We start from the raw sequence: 15,981 nt of genomic DNA, 5'->3' as shown, positions 1-15,981 counted from the left end.
CCGGTGCTGCAGGATAAGTCCCTCAGTCCTGTACAGGCTCTGCAGCCAGACAGTGCCCAGTCTTCCAACGTTTTTAAAATCTAAATTTGGCAATGAGGTTTTGTTGGCAATTTATGCAGATAAGTGTTTCAGTCTGTTAAATGCAATCATGTCCCCTGCAGAAACCTGCTGCTCCCACTGCTGAAGAGGTTCGGTTTCACGGTTGGCTTAAAACGCTCTAGGACGCATTGCTGCTAGTAGAAGGTGGTGTTAGTCCACCCCAAGCCCTGGACTACCTCTTTTTTGCATCAGTGCTAGCAACTGAGTGACTGCAAGGCAAGACCTACCGAGAGTTTTATTGCTTGTTTAGTTTTCAGGCAGATGAGCAAACTGGACCAAATTACCACACAACGATGGGACTGCTGGCGCCTAAATAAAGCAGTTAGTAGAAATGTGTAGCTAGGGCAGGAGAGAGGAAATGGGCTAAAATGAGCATGAAACCACTCTTTTTAAAAACAATGCAGTATTATATCAAGCCATGCTGAATGAAATATTGCATCTTAAGTGATCTGCAAACCCGGGTGGCCTCAGGCTCCAGTTCCATGAGCACGTTTTGCCAGAAAAATATCCGTTCCGCTAAGATAACTGGTCCTACTCTCCACTGTGCTGTTCCCTGCCTTGCAATGGCCAAACGTGTGTTTGAATTTTGGGGACATGAATTGCACATCCCCAAACTGAACAGTTTGGAAGTGTTTTTTTTTTTCCTTCTAACATTACACCAACAGTTTATCCTATAATCTGGCTTAGGTGGCAGATCCAGAGCTTGTCATCAATCATAAACGGAATACTAATCAACAGTACCATGCTGTTGTGAAAAAGGCAGACGTTAGATGAAGCTCTGTAAGCAGGAGTGTGTCCTGCACGGTGGGGGAACGTCACCCTCCTGCTCTCCTCAGAGCCAGTGAGGACTCGGAGCAGACGCCTCGTTCAGCTACGGGCACCATATCAAGAGAGACATGGACCTACCGGAGTGAGACCCAGAAAGGGACGTGGTAACTATAAGTTATCTGGAAAAGGTGCCAAGGAAGGACTGCGCAGTGGTTTAACCCAGAGAAAGGAAGACACGGCATCGGTCTTCTGAAAGGTAAAAGGCAGCTGCAAACAAGGACCAGCCTGTTCTCCATGTCCCGTGAGGGTATGGAGGGACAGCGGCTTTAACATTGCAGGAAAGAGGATTCAAGTTAGATTTTATGGGAAAACTCCTAAAGGTAAGGTGAGCTCATCACTGGAATAGATGGTGTGGAGCATCCGGGAAAAATCCAAATTCTTGGAGCCCTCTGAAGCTGGGGAGATAAACATCAGTGAGGGATGGTGCTGGCTTTGCTGAGTCTGTCTAAGGAAGGGAGGGAATTCGCTCTGTAAGTCCTTCCAAGCTCTATGATTTAATGGTATCCTAGTTAGTGTGTTTTTATTTTGGGTATATGACTGTCTTTACCGCAAACTGCGTTCAGCCAAAACTTTCAATATAATTGATTATAATGAAAAATGTGTTTGGGGAATAAACTCTTGTGTCTAGTGCAAATAGATTCATATTCCTGCTCAATTTTTTCTGGGTAGATGAGCACTGCAGGAAATCTGTGCATAGCTATATTTTTTGTTTGATTAATTAAGAAGATTAGCTCAGAACAGGGTGTTGCAGAGGTGGCAGAATAAACGGGCACTCTGAGACTTTATTATCTTTCCTGAGTGTGTTTTCTTTATGAGATGTTCTGCTCTATCTGGGAAGAAAATAGCAGAGAGAATGACAGCAGTGACTATTACTAAGAAGTCCAAATGAAACCAGCATGCCGTTGCTTCATAATTTTGTTTCGTCCTTGCCTACCAAACTCCTTTACCTAACTCCTTTTGTTGCCTGTTCCTCAGTTACGCTCGTTCTTCTAATTTTAACTGCTATTCTGATGCATATATGTTAACAGGCTTATATAATTTATACAGCACACCCCAGTAAGGCTGACAACGTACAGCTCATAGCTCAATTCAAGCTAGAGGAATAAGTCAAGAAAGCACAGGATAAAAACAGTGCGAAGAGAATGAAATCAGAACAACACTTTTTATATAAATTATATACATTTCATCTTTATTTCATATCCATTTTTATGTAATAACTCAATTTTAGTCATATCTGATGGCCCTAATTTTAGGCAATTAATATCTTTTAACTGCTATGGAAGAAGGGAATTGCGATGAAAAAAGACAGAGTGACACGGAACAATAAAACCACTGTCTTTATATATAACTATCTGTATATATATGTGACATATCCAAAAGTGAGTCAATCATTTTTCACAGTTATAAAGTATTCTCGCAGCCATGCCATTGCAACATGATAAAATTAATCCAACTGTGATGGTTGCCCAAAGCTCCTGCAAGCATGTAGGTAGGATTAATCACGTAGGATTCATTTCATTCCTACCTACGGCGTAAGGGGCAAAAATCAGCAGGAAAACACTTAGCACAGTTTGTGTTAAAAATGCTGCCTTCTGATCGTTGAAGTACCGTCACTAGTACCACAGATGGGCTGCAATAGGGGCAGTGAGATGCTAAAGGCACCAGCCTCAGCCTGGTCACACTTGGAGGATTCCCCGGGGGAGTTTCTCCGTAGGTTTTTGAGCTTTACACCAGAGGAGGATGGCTGCAAATGGAAGGAAGTGTGACCCAACAGATGTATGGGGCATGCTGACCTCCTCCATGGTATTTCTCTTCCTGCTTCTCTTAGGTGTATGTGTTACCAAACTCGTTAAAAACAGAGACTGCATTCATTCATTTACATTGCCTACCAACCAGGTACCAGGTAACAATTCAGGGATAAACGAGCAATCATTTACTCTAGTGCAAATTTTATAACTTAGAGCAGGATTTGTCCTAATTACTGTCTTTTACTGAATATGAACCGGTGACCTGAGGGCATAAAGCTCTGTATCCCATTACTCATTCCACGAGCCATTCACTTGCCTCGCTTAGAGCATTTGAAAAGCTTTTCTGAAGGAGAGATCGGAAGACTTGCAGTACGTGCCATGGTCTAGTTGACAGGGTGATGTCAGGGCAATGGTTGGACTCGATGATCCCTGAGGTCTCTTCCAACCTGGTTGATTCTGTGATTCTGTTGATTCTGTGGCTATCGGAGGGACTGACAGCAACAACTTGGAGTTACTCTCCCCTCCTGCACTGACCCAGGGCTCCGTGCAGCCAAGCTGGCTGCCTTCTTTCCAGCTACCTGCGAAACATGTAACAAAACAATTTCAATACACCTTGTGCCTGCCAAGAAAGCGTCCTGTGCTCTAGACCTCTCATTTTCCTTTATTTCCATTACACTGCTTGTCAACTTGCATTACAGATGAGTAACACAGAGACATAAAGACATACCCTCCAGAAGAAAAAAATTCAGTTTCATAGGATGAACAAGCTTAATCATACAGAGTAATTACATCAGTAAGGGGTAACAGCCACGGTATCCTAGAATGCTGCTTAAATCCAATGGTAGTAACGTTTAAAAGAGAAATAGATACATAAACAACTAACAAAGATAATTACACATTAAGAAAGTGTCTATAATACACATATACAATAGAAAGCTTCCTGTCAAAAATCTCAGAAGCTGTTTCTTTGGGATGCAAGTCAAAACTTTCTCAGAAGTCAGAACACTGGTGATGCAACGGAGAAGCACACAGGGTGTATTTTCCTTCCACAGTCTGGCAGAGTGGGACCACCTGTCACCTGAAGCCCTTCCAGTGATCTCTCACTGACGTACCTCAAAGTGCTTTACAAATAAGTTCATGTTTTTATTCCCACTGGATTGAAATTCCTTATTGCAGTCTAGAACTACCTGAAGGGAGGTTGTAGTGAAGTGGGAGTCGGCCTCTTCTCCCAGGCAACTAGTGCTAGGACAAGAGGACACAGCCTCAAGCTTCGCCAGGGGAGGTTCAGGTTGGACATTAGGAAGAATTTCTTCTCAGCAAGGGTCATTAGCCATTGGAATGGGCTGCCCAGGGAGGTGGTGGAGTCACCACCTCTGGAGAGGTTTAAGAAAAGCCTGGACATGGCACTTAGTGCCATGGTCTAGTTGACATGGTGGTGTCAGGGTAATGGTTGGACTCGATGATCCCAGAGGCCTCTTTCAACCTGGTTGATTCTGTGATTCTGTGAAACTAAGGCGCAAGAAAATGCTATAACATCTCTGAGGCCAGTGACTGTCATCTCAGGGGAGACCCAAGGTGTCTTGAGCTCTTCATGATGGAAGTGGCGGTGATTTCTCTAAAGATGTCGTTCATAAAAAAAAAAATCTGTTTGAATAGCAGTAAGCATTTTGAGGAAAGGATAGTATTTGACACGTGTTTGACCTCAGACTTTTTGGAAGAATTTTCAAATTAAGTAAGACCCTTTGACTTTCACAAAACCAAATGAAAAAATACCTGAATTTTCCAGGCTGTTTAAATGGTTGAACGATACAATTTCCCTAATCCATTTCTTCCCCAGAGTTTTGGACAGTAACCTTTTTAGAGATCTCTGCACTGAGCACAATTGATGGTGGATACATTTTTTTTCAATCTCAAAATTGGGAAAATGATTATCACCCTGTCTTCACTGCAGGTTTCATATCCTTACTTTACCTAAACTGCAGGCTCACGTACCTATAGGATGTGTTAATTCCAGACCCTTGTTGCTCTTCCTGAAGAAGACTTTAAGGCACTATCTAATAAGCCTTTCCCAATATCTGAGAAAACTCTTATGTGATAGCTGTATCTAATCCATGTATCTACATGTATGTCAGAAATTTAGAACTAGTTCCCCAAAGTCATTATATACCACAGAAAAATAGAAACAGTATAAATCAACAAGAGAAGTACTTTTATGTTGCCTCTTTCTTTGATTAAAAAAATGCCACAGGAAATAATCTTAGTCAAAATTCTTGAATATTACAAATCTAACTTTATCACTGCTACAAGAAAACAGGAAGTCAAATTGGAATAAATACACCTTTCAGCTCCCCTTGGTACCACTAGTATTTGGCAAAAAGGTTGTGTTAATACTCAAAATAATACAACTGACCCAAGAAGACAAACAAGCATAACAGTCACACAAATGGGTGAACTGACAATTTTTTTTAAATGGTAGAATTATTTTTCATTTACTTTCTTATTATACATTCAAGAGGAACCTACTTGTGAAACAAGTCACAACTTATTACTGCACTAAAAAAGACCAAGTGTCTTTTTATAGGGATTCAGGGCTTTATTCACTTTAGCATGGAACAGTAGTGGCTTTGTGACAAGTAGAATAAATGCTATTTTTGTGTTCTTTTTAAAAAATATATACGTTAATATGAAGTGCAATTAATATACCTCTATCTTGGAAACCATTCTACTATAGAAGATGAAGTTACAAAATTTTTGTATGATGTTGAATATGATTGTAGTTGGATATTGTTTTGATTTTTAAAATATTTATTATGTTCCTCTGAGCTATTTTTTCTCCCTTGTTATTTTCCTTTTTTTTTTTTCTTTTGCCAGAAAAGTGTACACCATGGCTCCCAAGCTGCTACAAAGGTTATCAGCTGAGAATCTGAACAACATAAATCTGGACCAGGAGGAACGTGTATTAGCAGCGGGACAGAAATTACAAACAGATACCTGCTATCCACTTCCCACCTGACCAGAAATCCCCAAAACAATCAGTGGGTGATGCTAAGCTTAATTTCTTTCCTCTCGTTAAGAAAGACTTTTTTTGGTATCTTTTTTGCCTGCATGTGTGGGGCGACAGCATTGGCTTAGATCACTGTTGTCAGGACTCCTCTGCCTACAGCCTTGTAAGATTTTATTTTTTTTTTCCCTGCTGTTACACACATTTTCTCCAGGCGTTTGTACAGTCCCAGCTGCATCTGAATGGATGCGTTAAAATGGCTTTCAATACATTGCATCTGTATCAAACATAAATGCAATGTTCTCATAAAAAGGCATTGTCTTAGAAATTTCACATGATCTTGAGATGATGTGGGTGCCCTGCGATGTTTGATTCCTATTAAGAGAACAGTGGCTTCCATTTCCCATAAAACTGATTTTTACGGTGTATGGGTCTGCCTACCTACAAGGTAAGGTGCTGTACTCCTGAAAGCTGCTCAGTTGCATAATACATTAAATGTCTCTTTCAAGGTGACCATGGGGAATGTTACTTCCAGTTTATCAAACCTGTTTCTATTGAATTATGCACCCCTGTGGCAGATTATTTGCAGGATCTGTGCCAGATGGGTAGAATTCTCTCTATCAGTACCGAGCCTTGTAAACATCACAAATTCTTCCCAGGGTTACTTACTTATTCCAGATGGCACCCGCTGCGCTTTCTGTATCTTTCTTCCAATCTGTGGGGCTTACTTTTGCCCAAGAAATGAGAATGCTTTAATATTTTTACACATTTTTCCTATTTTTATGCCAATATGCGAGAGTACTTTCACAGAATAAACAAAAAGTGATTTGCATTTACACTCCGTTCACATTGAATAAGAAAGAAAAGGAAATTTTATCCTACCATATCTTTTTAATTCTAAAGTCATTTTCCTAGTTACCAAGGGCTTTTTGAAACTTAGAGTAATCGTAGCCTAGTGTCTGCTGAACCCTTTCCTTGCAAGAGCTCAGCCATCAGGCTGTCTCTCTTGGCTCACATTTGGAGGACGTTATGAAATCTGTGTTATGACACGCCAATGTCTTTGGAACATTTAAAGTGCTAATTTAAGCTATCATCTCCCAAGAACGTGGAGACGGTTTCACGCTTTGGCTATTTGTGAGCTGTAGGACAATACTCTTCTTAAGGCTACCACACTAATCACAGGGTCAGTGAAATTCTCGTTACACGGCTCTCAGAATAGGGAAAAAGGGAGTAATCTCTACTAACTTTAAAAATCAGGGCTCAGCTCTGACAGTCCTATTCCCTCTAAGTGAGTATGCGCCTCAGTATGAAAATTTTAGCCACGTGAAGAATGTTTTAAAAATAAAGTTTTGAAATATTTTTTTCGCTATGCTTTGCACCATAAATCTGGAGCTTAGTTTACGTCTGTTGTAGCTGTGTTGCATAACGTGCTTCTGGAACTTTAAATTAACTGAGTATGTCTGCGTATCTTTAAACCTTTGGTCAACAGGCTGAGTACTGGCTCTTCCATTCGAATCCCCGTCAGTGAACCTTTACTGTCTCCGGAGCAAAGGGACAAGCTGAACACAGGCCTCAGGAGAAAAGCTGCCTGTCTTTTCTTCCCTGTGTGATTTTAGCACTGATTGGACTATCAGCACTTCCACATTTGAAATGCCACTTTCTTTTTCAGCCTTGCCCTTGATCTAATCCCTTTGCTTCACGTGCTGTATTAACTGACCCTGCCCAACCCCTCCACTCCCACGTTATTGCCTACCAGCCTCCTCAGTCTGCCTCCCCGCCATGTATTGGTCTCTTTTCTTCCCATTTCAGAGTCCCACTCTTACCCCCAGGACCTCTGCAGGAGATTTCCACCTCTTTACCCACCACCTGGTTTTCCAGCCTTACCTGGAAGCCACAACTCTCTGTCGCTCCCAACTTTGTCTTCTCCATGACTCTCTCGCCATCACCACTCCCAGTAACTCCCTCCTCTCCTCCCCGCTGTTAGGATCCTCATGCCATCTTCTCCAACGCCCCAGCCGTTCTTAGCCCTCGCTTACTCACGCTGGCTTCCTCTGCTCTTTACCTACCGTGCTCTCACTACCATCAGTCTGCCAACCAGGCTGAATTCTTCCACAACCCACTTGCTTTTGCCTCCTGCCTAAAGAGTGCTATTTCTTCAATTTAATTGAGTCCCTTGATTCCAGCTTCTCTCTTTTTTTTTTGTTCCTTTTGATTTTCTCCAGCCTGTGAGGCAGCTTCTGCCATGCATTTTTGTTGTTTTTTTTTTTTTTACTTTTACAATCATCCTTCGTATTTTTCCGTGCTGTCCCTGACCACAGGCAAGGACTCCCCAATGACCTCTACAGACACACCGAACTGTTTCTTTCAAAAGTTCCTCTAAAACCTTCTTTTGCTCTTCTTCTCCCAAAATCTCAGCAACAAATGTGCTCATTGCGTACCGAGGATGCTGCTTATCGCAACCGGCAGCACATTTACTACTCCTTGAACTTCTCCATTTGACTGACACTTTCCACAGAAAGGCTGACCCCAAAGTTTGCTTCCAGTTGCTAAAAAAATAAGTAACCATGAGGAACGAATCACCATGACCTGGTATGCTCATGATTTAAAATTGGTTAGCCAAGACAATTCCCCCCCCAAAATATCTAGATAAAATAGGAAAAGTAAATATTCTGAAATGACATCAAAAGGTAGATTAAGCAAGCACAAATTTGTTTGTAGTCATTTACGAGTAGAATGATAAAAGGTAAATGACATTTCCATATGCACAAGAATATCCTGCTATTTTCAAGATACTACTATACCAGTGATGTATAATACGTGTTTGAAAAATTTCCTGCTTTATCAGAGAGCTCAATCTTAGCTTAATATTATAAATACCTTTCAAATAGCCACATCGTGCTCTGTGCCTTAAAGAGCAAACCATCATGCCAGAAAAATTCTCTAAATAAAGTTATGAAGAAGACATTTAGTCAGTTTTACTTCCCAGAAAATATGTAAGACAAGATATATAGGTGCATCCTTAGTGAAACTTAGTTTCTTCCCCGTAAGATATTGCAGTAGCTGTTCAAAAGCTTTACAAAATTGTTTTGTCTGACACATTACCTTGACATGAAAAGGTAAATAATGATTTACTATCCCAATTTAGTGACAAATAAGCATTGCAAATGTATAACAACATAGAGTAAATACATACAAACCCAGACATAAAAATTATAGCATAACAACTCCTTTCCACAGCTTTAATCAATTTTTATTACCATTACATTAATAGTATTTTTTCCAAGGTGTTTTTCAGAATAGAGGGCTAAACTTTACATATTTTCTGAAATAGATTTTCCTGTCACCTGTCACTCAGAGTGACAACTCACTGACTTGCCCCCCAAGCTCTCATGGTCACTTCTGGGCATCAGAATCAATAATTCCACTGTCATACGACGCTATGTATTTTGCTATTTATGACAACTGTGAACAACATGCAGTGAATTAGTTCCCAATGGAAATTTCAAGGCTAAATGTGTTAAACTATCTCAGTTGATATGTGACCACAACTTTCCACTATAGTTTTACAGAAAGCTCCTTGGGGCCTATAGTGACACAACACCAGGGAATGTGGTTTTATAAATGAATCCCCTGGAATGAAAATACACAAAAAAGAAGGGTTAGTTAAGGAATATATAAAATAAAGTAAAATAGCGTGCTTATCTGTATGTTCTTTTCTTCAGAGCCCTATGGAATAAATTACATCAACAGATTCCTTTACATCTGTTTGCACATACGACTCAATCATGTTCATACATATGATTTTGGCCTAGAATTTCTTTTTTAAAAACAACAAACAACCTGTTCTTTATTATTGGTAATGAAGAAATTAAAAAAATATCATATTTACTCATATGTGTTTTGATATATTAGTATATAGATACATAGATATGTAGTAGGTATTTAAAGCAATTAAAAACTAGGTTGTGCTTTTATAAGAATGATCAAATAAGGAAGAAAATATAATTGAGAGAATTAAATCATACTTAGAACAATAAAGCACAGGAATTCATGACAAACTGATGGTTACACAATCAGCGTTCACTGTAGTGAACAGGAACATTAGATGCCTCGTAACTCCTATGGATTGCTGTGCAATGACATATTCAACATTTTCAGCTTAGGAAAAATGCCTGCGTGTCTAGGAGAAAATGATGTAGTGAAAGGAAACCCTGTCTGTCTTCATTTTGTAGTTAAAATTTAACTCCTGACATTTATTTTTACTGTATGTCTCAGGAGTTGTGGTAGAATAGATGGTGCACAATCATTTCTGATTTATGCAAAAGCTTTATTAGTGTACAAATTACGTAAACTGGGACAAAAACTTGCAACCTTATCTTGGCAAAGATGGGTTCTTACTATAGCATTTGGTCATGATATACTGTGTGTTCATTTTGGAAAACACTAACTATTCGCTTAGCGTCAAGTATCTGAAAACTTTTGAGTTGCAGCCTGCTTCTTTCCCTTAGTTTTACTGCCTGGCCATTAACTTACATCAAGAGATACAGTATCCCACGAAATTTTGCACGCCGAATTAATACTGGCTTGGATAGCACGAGCTGAGTGAAACTGAATTAAAGATGCCTCATAAGAGGCAAGTAAGAACCCAGTCATTGAGATGCATGAATATGAGTTATCTCATACATGCAAATCATCCAAATGATCTTCAATCCCTGTCCAAAACCTTCCCTGAACATTACGTGTTAAGCTCATTGCATGATGTGAAGCCACGAGGGAAACTAGTCAGTTCCAGCACAGGATTTGTGCATCTGTTTGTTTCTTCTAGTACAAAGTCCTCTGTTCACAGAACGAGAGCCTTAAAACTGCACATGGGTCCACAGTTCCTGTAAATAACAGTGAAGATCATGATCGCTGACAGAGATCACACAGGGAATATTTTCTAACTCGTTCTGTGCATTGTACAGTGTGCTGAGTATTGTAATTTTCACATTTTTGTTCGGACAGTCAGTAAGAGGATCAATTTTCTTTCTTACTCATAAGAATCGGTAAAGCAAAAGAGACACAGAGCTACACATGCAAAACGCGTTTTTAAATGAAAGAGTTTCAAATGCCTTTTTGTGAAAGAACCTTAAAAGGAAGCCTAAGTAATTTGGTAAATTAAAGGTGCAGGATCCTCTAGTTGGCAGAAATTTCCATATTGCCTATGTTTTATGTAAAACAATTCTTGGTACCAACTCCTTTGCCAGAGCTTAGCTTCTACAGTTAACGTCTGCCACTGCCCTGATCGCAGAAACAAAACCGTGCCCGCTGCCAGCCTTACTAAACCCGGCGTAAAATTAAACCCGAGTAACTCCTCTCCGAGCACACCGCACAGGGGTTTGCTCGTCGGGAGATGATGAGACACCCTCCCCTCCCAGCGGTCCCCACACACGCATCCTCCTGCATCCCGGGGAGCCGCGTCCGCGATGCTGCCGGGCGCAGACGTCTCCTCCAACGCTCACCTCCCCCCCCTCCCCGTGCCTTTAATCAACGTGAATATCGGGCTAAAAGTCCCGGGTTTCTGGCGTTTCACTCGGGTTTCACTTCTTGCTTTTGCTTTAACGTGCCGCAACGAAGCGACCGACTCTCGCAGCCGCGCTCACGCCCGGCCCTGCCGCTTTCCAAGATTTTTTTCACTCAAAAGAACCGAAAAAGGCGAAAACTATCGCGAAACCAACCGCAAGCCCACAACCAGCCAGCGGGTCCCGCCCCGTCCCGTCCCGCCCCAGCGCACGGCTGCCCGCAGGTGCCCCATCCCCATCCCCATCCCCATCCCCATCCCCATCCCCATCCCCATCCCCATCCCCACGGCCGTGCGGTGCCCCCTGCTCCCCCCGCGTGGGGCGGGAGGGAGGCAGACACCGGGGCGCTACGGCGGCGGCTTCGCTCTCTCAATCGCCCCTCAAAGCGGATTACGGGCTGATCCCTCCGCGTCACGCCGGAGTTGCCCGGGGTGGGGGGGGGGGGGCCCAGCTCTCCGCCGCCGCCCGCTCCGCTCCTCCCGCGGGGCGCCGGGGAGGCGGGGCGGACGGACGGGGGGACGGGGGGGGGGAGGTTGGGGGGGGGTTTAGCGGCGGCCGCCCCCGGGGGGGTGGGGGGGGGGGCGGAGCGGGGGGCGGGTGCCGCCCGTCGGTGCGTGCCGGAGCGCGGCCGCGGCGCGGCGCAGCCGGTAGCGCGGCGCTGAGCGCCCGCGGAGCTGTCGGAGGGCGGGCTGTGGCCAGCGGCCGGGCACCATGCAGAAGAGCGTGCGGTACAACGAGGGGCACGCCCTGTACCTGGCGCTGCTGGCCCGCAAGGAAGGCACCAAGCGGGGCTACCTGAGCAAGAAGACGGCGGAGACCAACCGCTGGCACGAGAAGTGGTTCGCCCTCTACCAAAACGTGCTTTTTTACTTCGAAGGAGAACAGAGCGCCCGGCCCGCCGGCATGTACATGCTGGAGGGTTGTAACTGCGAGAGGGTGTCGGCTCCCAAGGGCTGCGCCGCCGGCAGCGCCAAGGATGCGGCGCTGGACAAGCAGGTACCGACGGCTGCCCCGCTGCCCTCCCCTCCGGCGGCGGCGGGGTCCCGGTGGAGCGGGGGGGATGGAGGGAGGGAGGGAAGGCAGGCGGGGAGGGCCCCGGCGCAGCGCTCCCGACGTGCGGGGTCGGGGGAGAGCGAGGCGCAGCCGGAGCGCCGGCCGTCGGGGCGCTGGGGCCGCCTCCCCTCGCATTCCCCCTCGGGAGGATGCCGGAGGCCGACCCCGGTCCCCAGGCCCCGGCGGGGAGGTCCGTGCCGCTTCTGGAGCGCTCGGAGGAGCAGCAGCCGCTCAGAAAGGGGAGAGACCAGCGGCTTTCCCATCCCGTCCGAAGACTCTTCCTTCCTCCCTCTTTTTCCCCCCCCACCCCCAGTGTCTTCACGCCTTATGTTAGCAGCGTGCCCAGAGAGTAGCATCTCACAAACTAGGTGTTTAGTCTTGATGCCAACACGTCTGCGATACGGCTACACGCTTCCAACCAAACTCGGCAAACAGAGGGTGCGAGGGGCCAAAGTACCGAAACAGCGCAGGGGGACCCTGAGGAGTCACTGAGCCTGTGCCTGGGCAGCTGTGGGGCTGCTGCCTCCCTCAGCGATGCCGTGAGGGGTAACAGGCTCTCAGCTCTCCCTTGGGAACCCCTCCGAGAGCTGGGCCGGTGGCTGGGAGGCGAGGGTGAGCGTGTGCCCTGATTTACAGCCTGCGCCGTTCACCAGAAGTCGGCGGGTTCTTTGCCAGGCAGGTGTTGTGAAGCCGGTCGTGCTTGCGATAGGAATGGTGGCGCAGTGCTCGAGCCAGGTCTTGCGTGGCTTTCGTCGGGCGAAGGACGCTGGAGGCTTTGGAGGGATTCATTCCCGTCAGGGGTGATGGTTTGTAAATTCCCCCCCCGCCGCCCCTCCCCAGGAAGCTGCTCAGTTTGACATGCGTGTCAAACAAACGAGTGGTTAAATGCTGTCGGTGTATTACATAACCGTGAAGGAAAGGACACTGTCGTCGTTCAGCGTAGCTAGAGATCGGGTACCTTAACCACACGCCTCCTGTTGCCTCATGTAAATTCTTGATAGTATTCGCTGCCTGGTTGAAATTTGTTTGAATGTGCATCTGTCGTGCCCTTGTGCTCTTCCCCCTGAACGGGAGAAACCAAACAGGTGTCAAACTGGTTTGGAAAAGTTTGGGTAACTGTCAGGAGGGTGGTTTCGAGCTGGCTGGGTGAGAAAGGGGCACAGCCCTAAGTCAGCTCCTGAAAACCAGCACATCCAGCGTGATAACTTGGCGAGGACAACTCAGAACCTTGTCTTAATGCTTGTGCTTTTTTTTTTTTTCCCCCATTTAGTACAATTACTTGTGTGCTTAAGGAGCGTTTGAGATGATACACAGTTGGGCAAATGAACTTTGGGAAGTTGGGATGGTTGTAGTTATATTCACCCGTCACATTCTTGCTTGCTGCTTTGAGGCACGTTTTTATAAGCGTTGATAAGTGAAATACTGGAGGATTCCTGAGATGAAATTAAACATGAATATTTCCCTGTCTGCTTTACATTGGCTTGGTACACTTGTTTATCAGCAGTGTTGTTAAACTACGGCTTGACTAAGAGAACTGTGTGAAAACAATGCTTTTCCATATCTGTTCTCTGGGAATCTTAACTTGTGCTTTTATAGTGATGAATGTCTGAGTTGTTTGTAATTACATTTAGTGGTGCAGAGACAAAATAATTACAGGGGTTGAAGACGAATTTTGCTTTGCTTTAAACATCAACTGTGTTCACATTTTTAACAATAGCAGACTGCTATTAAAGAGGCAGAAGAACATTTAATTTTTTTTCATGGGATCCTAGTTTGAATTTTCAAGGCAGACCATCAGAAAATACCTTTTTCCCGTTCACCTTTTGCTTGATGCAGAATAAAGTTTTTGAGTGTTAGTAGTTTTTACAGATGTTTACTCATTAAATTGCACCCTTGCTTGTGTATTCATGTAGATGCAAAGCTTTGCTAAGGTGTACAGGGAACTCCCTCAGTGACTAAAACTGATCAATAGCAATAAAAAAGAGAAATATTTGAAAATTAAGCAGTCCTTTTTATTCAGAAAATGTGCTCATATTCTCACAGGTGTAAAGTAATAAACTGTAAACCTTCAGTTTATTAATAGAGGAAGACAAAGTTATTTTAATCAGGTGATAATGAAAACTCAATGTTGTACATGTTAACTACCAGCAGTGTAAGAATACTGCCTAGATTTAATTTGCTTTGATTTAACCACACAAATCTATTAATGGAATGAAAAAAAATGAGAAGCTCTATGCCAGTTTTTGAAGAATCAATCTCTTCTCCAAAAGACAGAGAAGAAAAAATTAATCATCTCTTTTAGTTTGGGTTTTATTTACCTAGGTAGTTCAGATATTAGAGTGATATGTGCTGCAGAATTACACAAATGAGGGAGAGGGAGAAGAAGACGACTTAATCACAGGAGAGAGCTTCATCAGCATCCTTTGAGTAGATATTTGAAAAAGCAATGCGTTTTCTTTAAGTTATGTAACTGATTATGGAAAAAGCATGCAGAACAAAAAGATCTTGTTTTCCTTAGTTTGCAGATCCTTTTAATTTTAGTTTGAGTTGTTTAAGGATCGCTCGTCAAGTCATATGCCAGGTAAGAGCTGTACTGAGAAGTTGTCAGAGTTCAGTGGGGAGAGTGTCGGGGCTGTACTTCCCTGTGGAGGAGACTGTATAGCGGTCAGCAGATGTGTTCAGGTGTGGGTATCTATCTCCCAACAAGCCCAGCAGGTGGATGATCTCACATCTCACCACTATGGATGCTGTTGTACCCTTCCAGCAGTCCATCATGAGGGGACATTAAAGCATTGCGGGAACCATACCACCGTTTTGTGGAAGATGCCAAATGCTTTCATAAGATTTGCTGCAATATTAAAGTATTAAGAGCTTGAAAAAAAATTGCAATGACAGAATGCGCTTTTTTTGTCTTTCCGTTAAGTATATTTTTTTTTTCCTTTAGCAGGGTATTTGCTTCAAAGCAAATTCTTTTAAAAGTACCCTCCCTTTCTTGATACTAGCAAACTCCATAATGCATGAATCAGTTGATATTATGGGAATATGGGATCAAATCAAGTATGTTGCAGATATTGAATGATTTGTAGGGGGATTTGAATGATTTCAAAGTGTTTTGATCTCCCTCAGATTTTAGAAGAGTTTCTGTAAATGCCAAACAGGTGTTGCTATCCACTCTGATTTCACATCTCAGAAAAAAAAGAGTTATTGAAAGAACAACAATGTGGAAGAAGCTGAGTTTCAAAACAGCAAATGAAGAAGACATGAAAATACCACATGTGAAAAGCTTAAATTCTGATATTAAACTGCTTCTTCCCACAGGAACAGTAGGCTGTAAACAACAGCAGCTCCCAGCAAGTCCTCCAATGTGACAATGACAGACTTGATGAGAATGAATTTCAGCTTTTGTTTCGAAAACTCTGGAAAGAGAATGGCTTTGTCTCAGTGACTGGCTAGGCTCTTTCAGAAGTAAAGTAAAATGCCTAAAAATTATGCTTTCTGCAGTGTTTCATAGGAGACTGGCACTTGTTGTCCAGCAAGTTGATGGGTATTTTTTTTTTTAAAGACTATTGGAAGCAAGTTGAATAGAGGAATGTAAATATTATTATTATTATTGTTGTTATTATTATTATCTGCATTGGGAGGAGGCCTATATGTTTAGTTTCTTTCATAACTGTGTATTGAATACATGGAA

General features: G+C 43.4%; 2 protein-coding genes across 3 annotated transcripts in view; both read left to right on the top strand.

Annotated features, from left to right (window-relative positions):
• The window catches only part of MSH3 (mutS homolog 3), a 143,747-nt gene extending 136,830 nt beyond the window's left edge, over positions 1–6,917 (top strand). The window contains exon 26 of one of the 2 annotated variants that reach the window (XR_011050092.1): positions 5,552–6,917. The gene's annotated coding sequence lies outside the window, so the exon portion shown is untranslated. Of the gene's footprint in view, positions 1–5,546 lie in introns of both variants that reach the window. The other variant, XR_011050093.1, reaches the window with a different exon arrangement.
• A 5,031-nt stretch (positions 6,918–11,948) lies between these two features.
• The window catches only part of RASGRF2 (Ras protein specific guanine nucleotide releasing factor 2), a 128,223-nt gene continuing 124,190 nt past the window's right edge, over positions 11,949–15,981 (top strand). Inside the window, exon 1 of the mRNA XM_068423619.1 lies at positions 11,949–12,233. Within this exon, the coding sequence (XP_068279720.1) occupies positions 11,949–12,233 (285 nt within the window). The remainder of the gene's footprint in view (positions 12,234–15,981) is intronic.

This window comes from Nyctibius grandis, chromosome Z, assembly GCF_013368605.1.
Source record: "Nyctibius grandis isolate bNycGra1 chromosome Z, bNycGra1.pri, whole genome shotgun sequence".
In the NCBI taxonomy this organism is placed as follows: Eukaryota; Metazoa; Chordata; class Aves; order Nyctibiiformes; family Nyctibiidae; genus Nyctibius; species Nyctibius grandis.
Note: the sequence above shows the minus strand (reverse complement) of the source record. Positions and strands in the feature narration are given on the sequence as shown.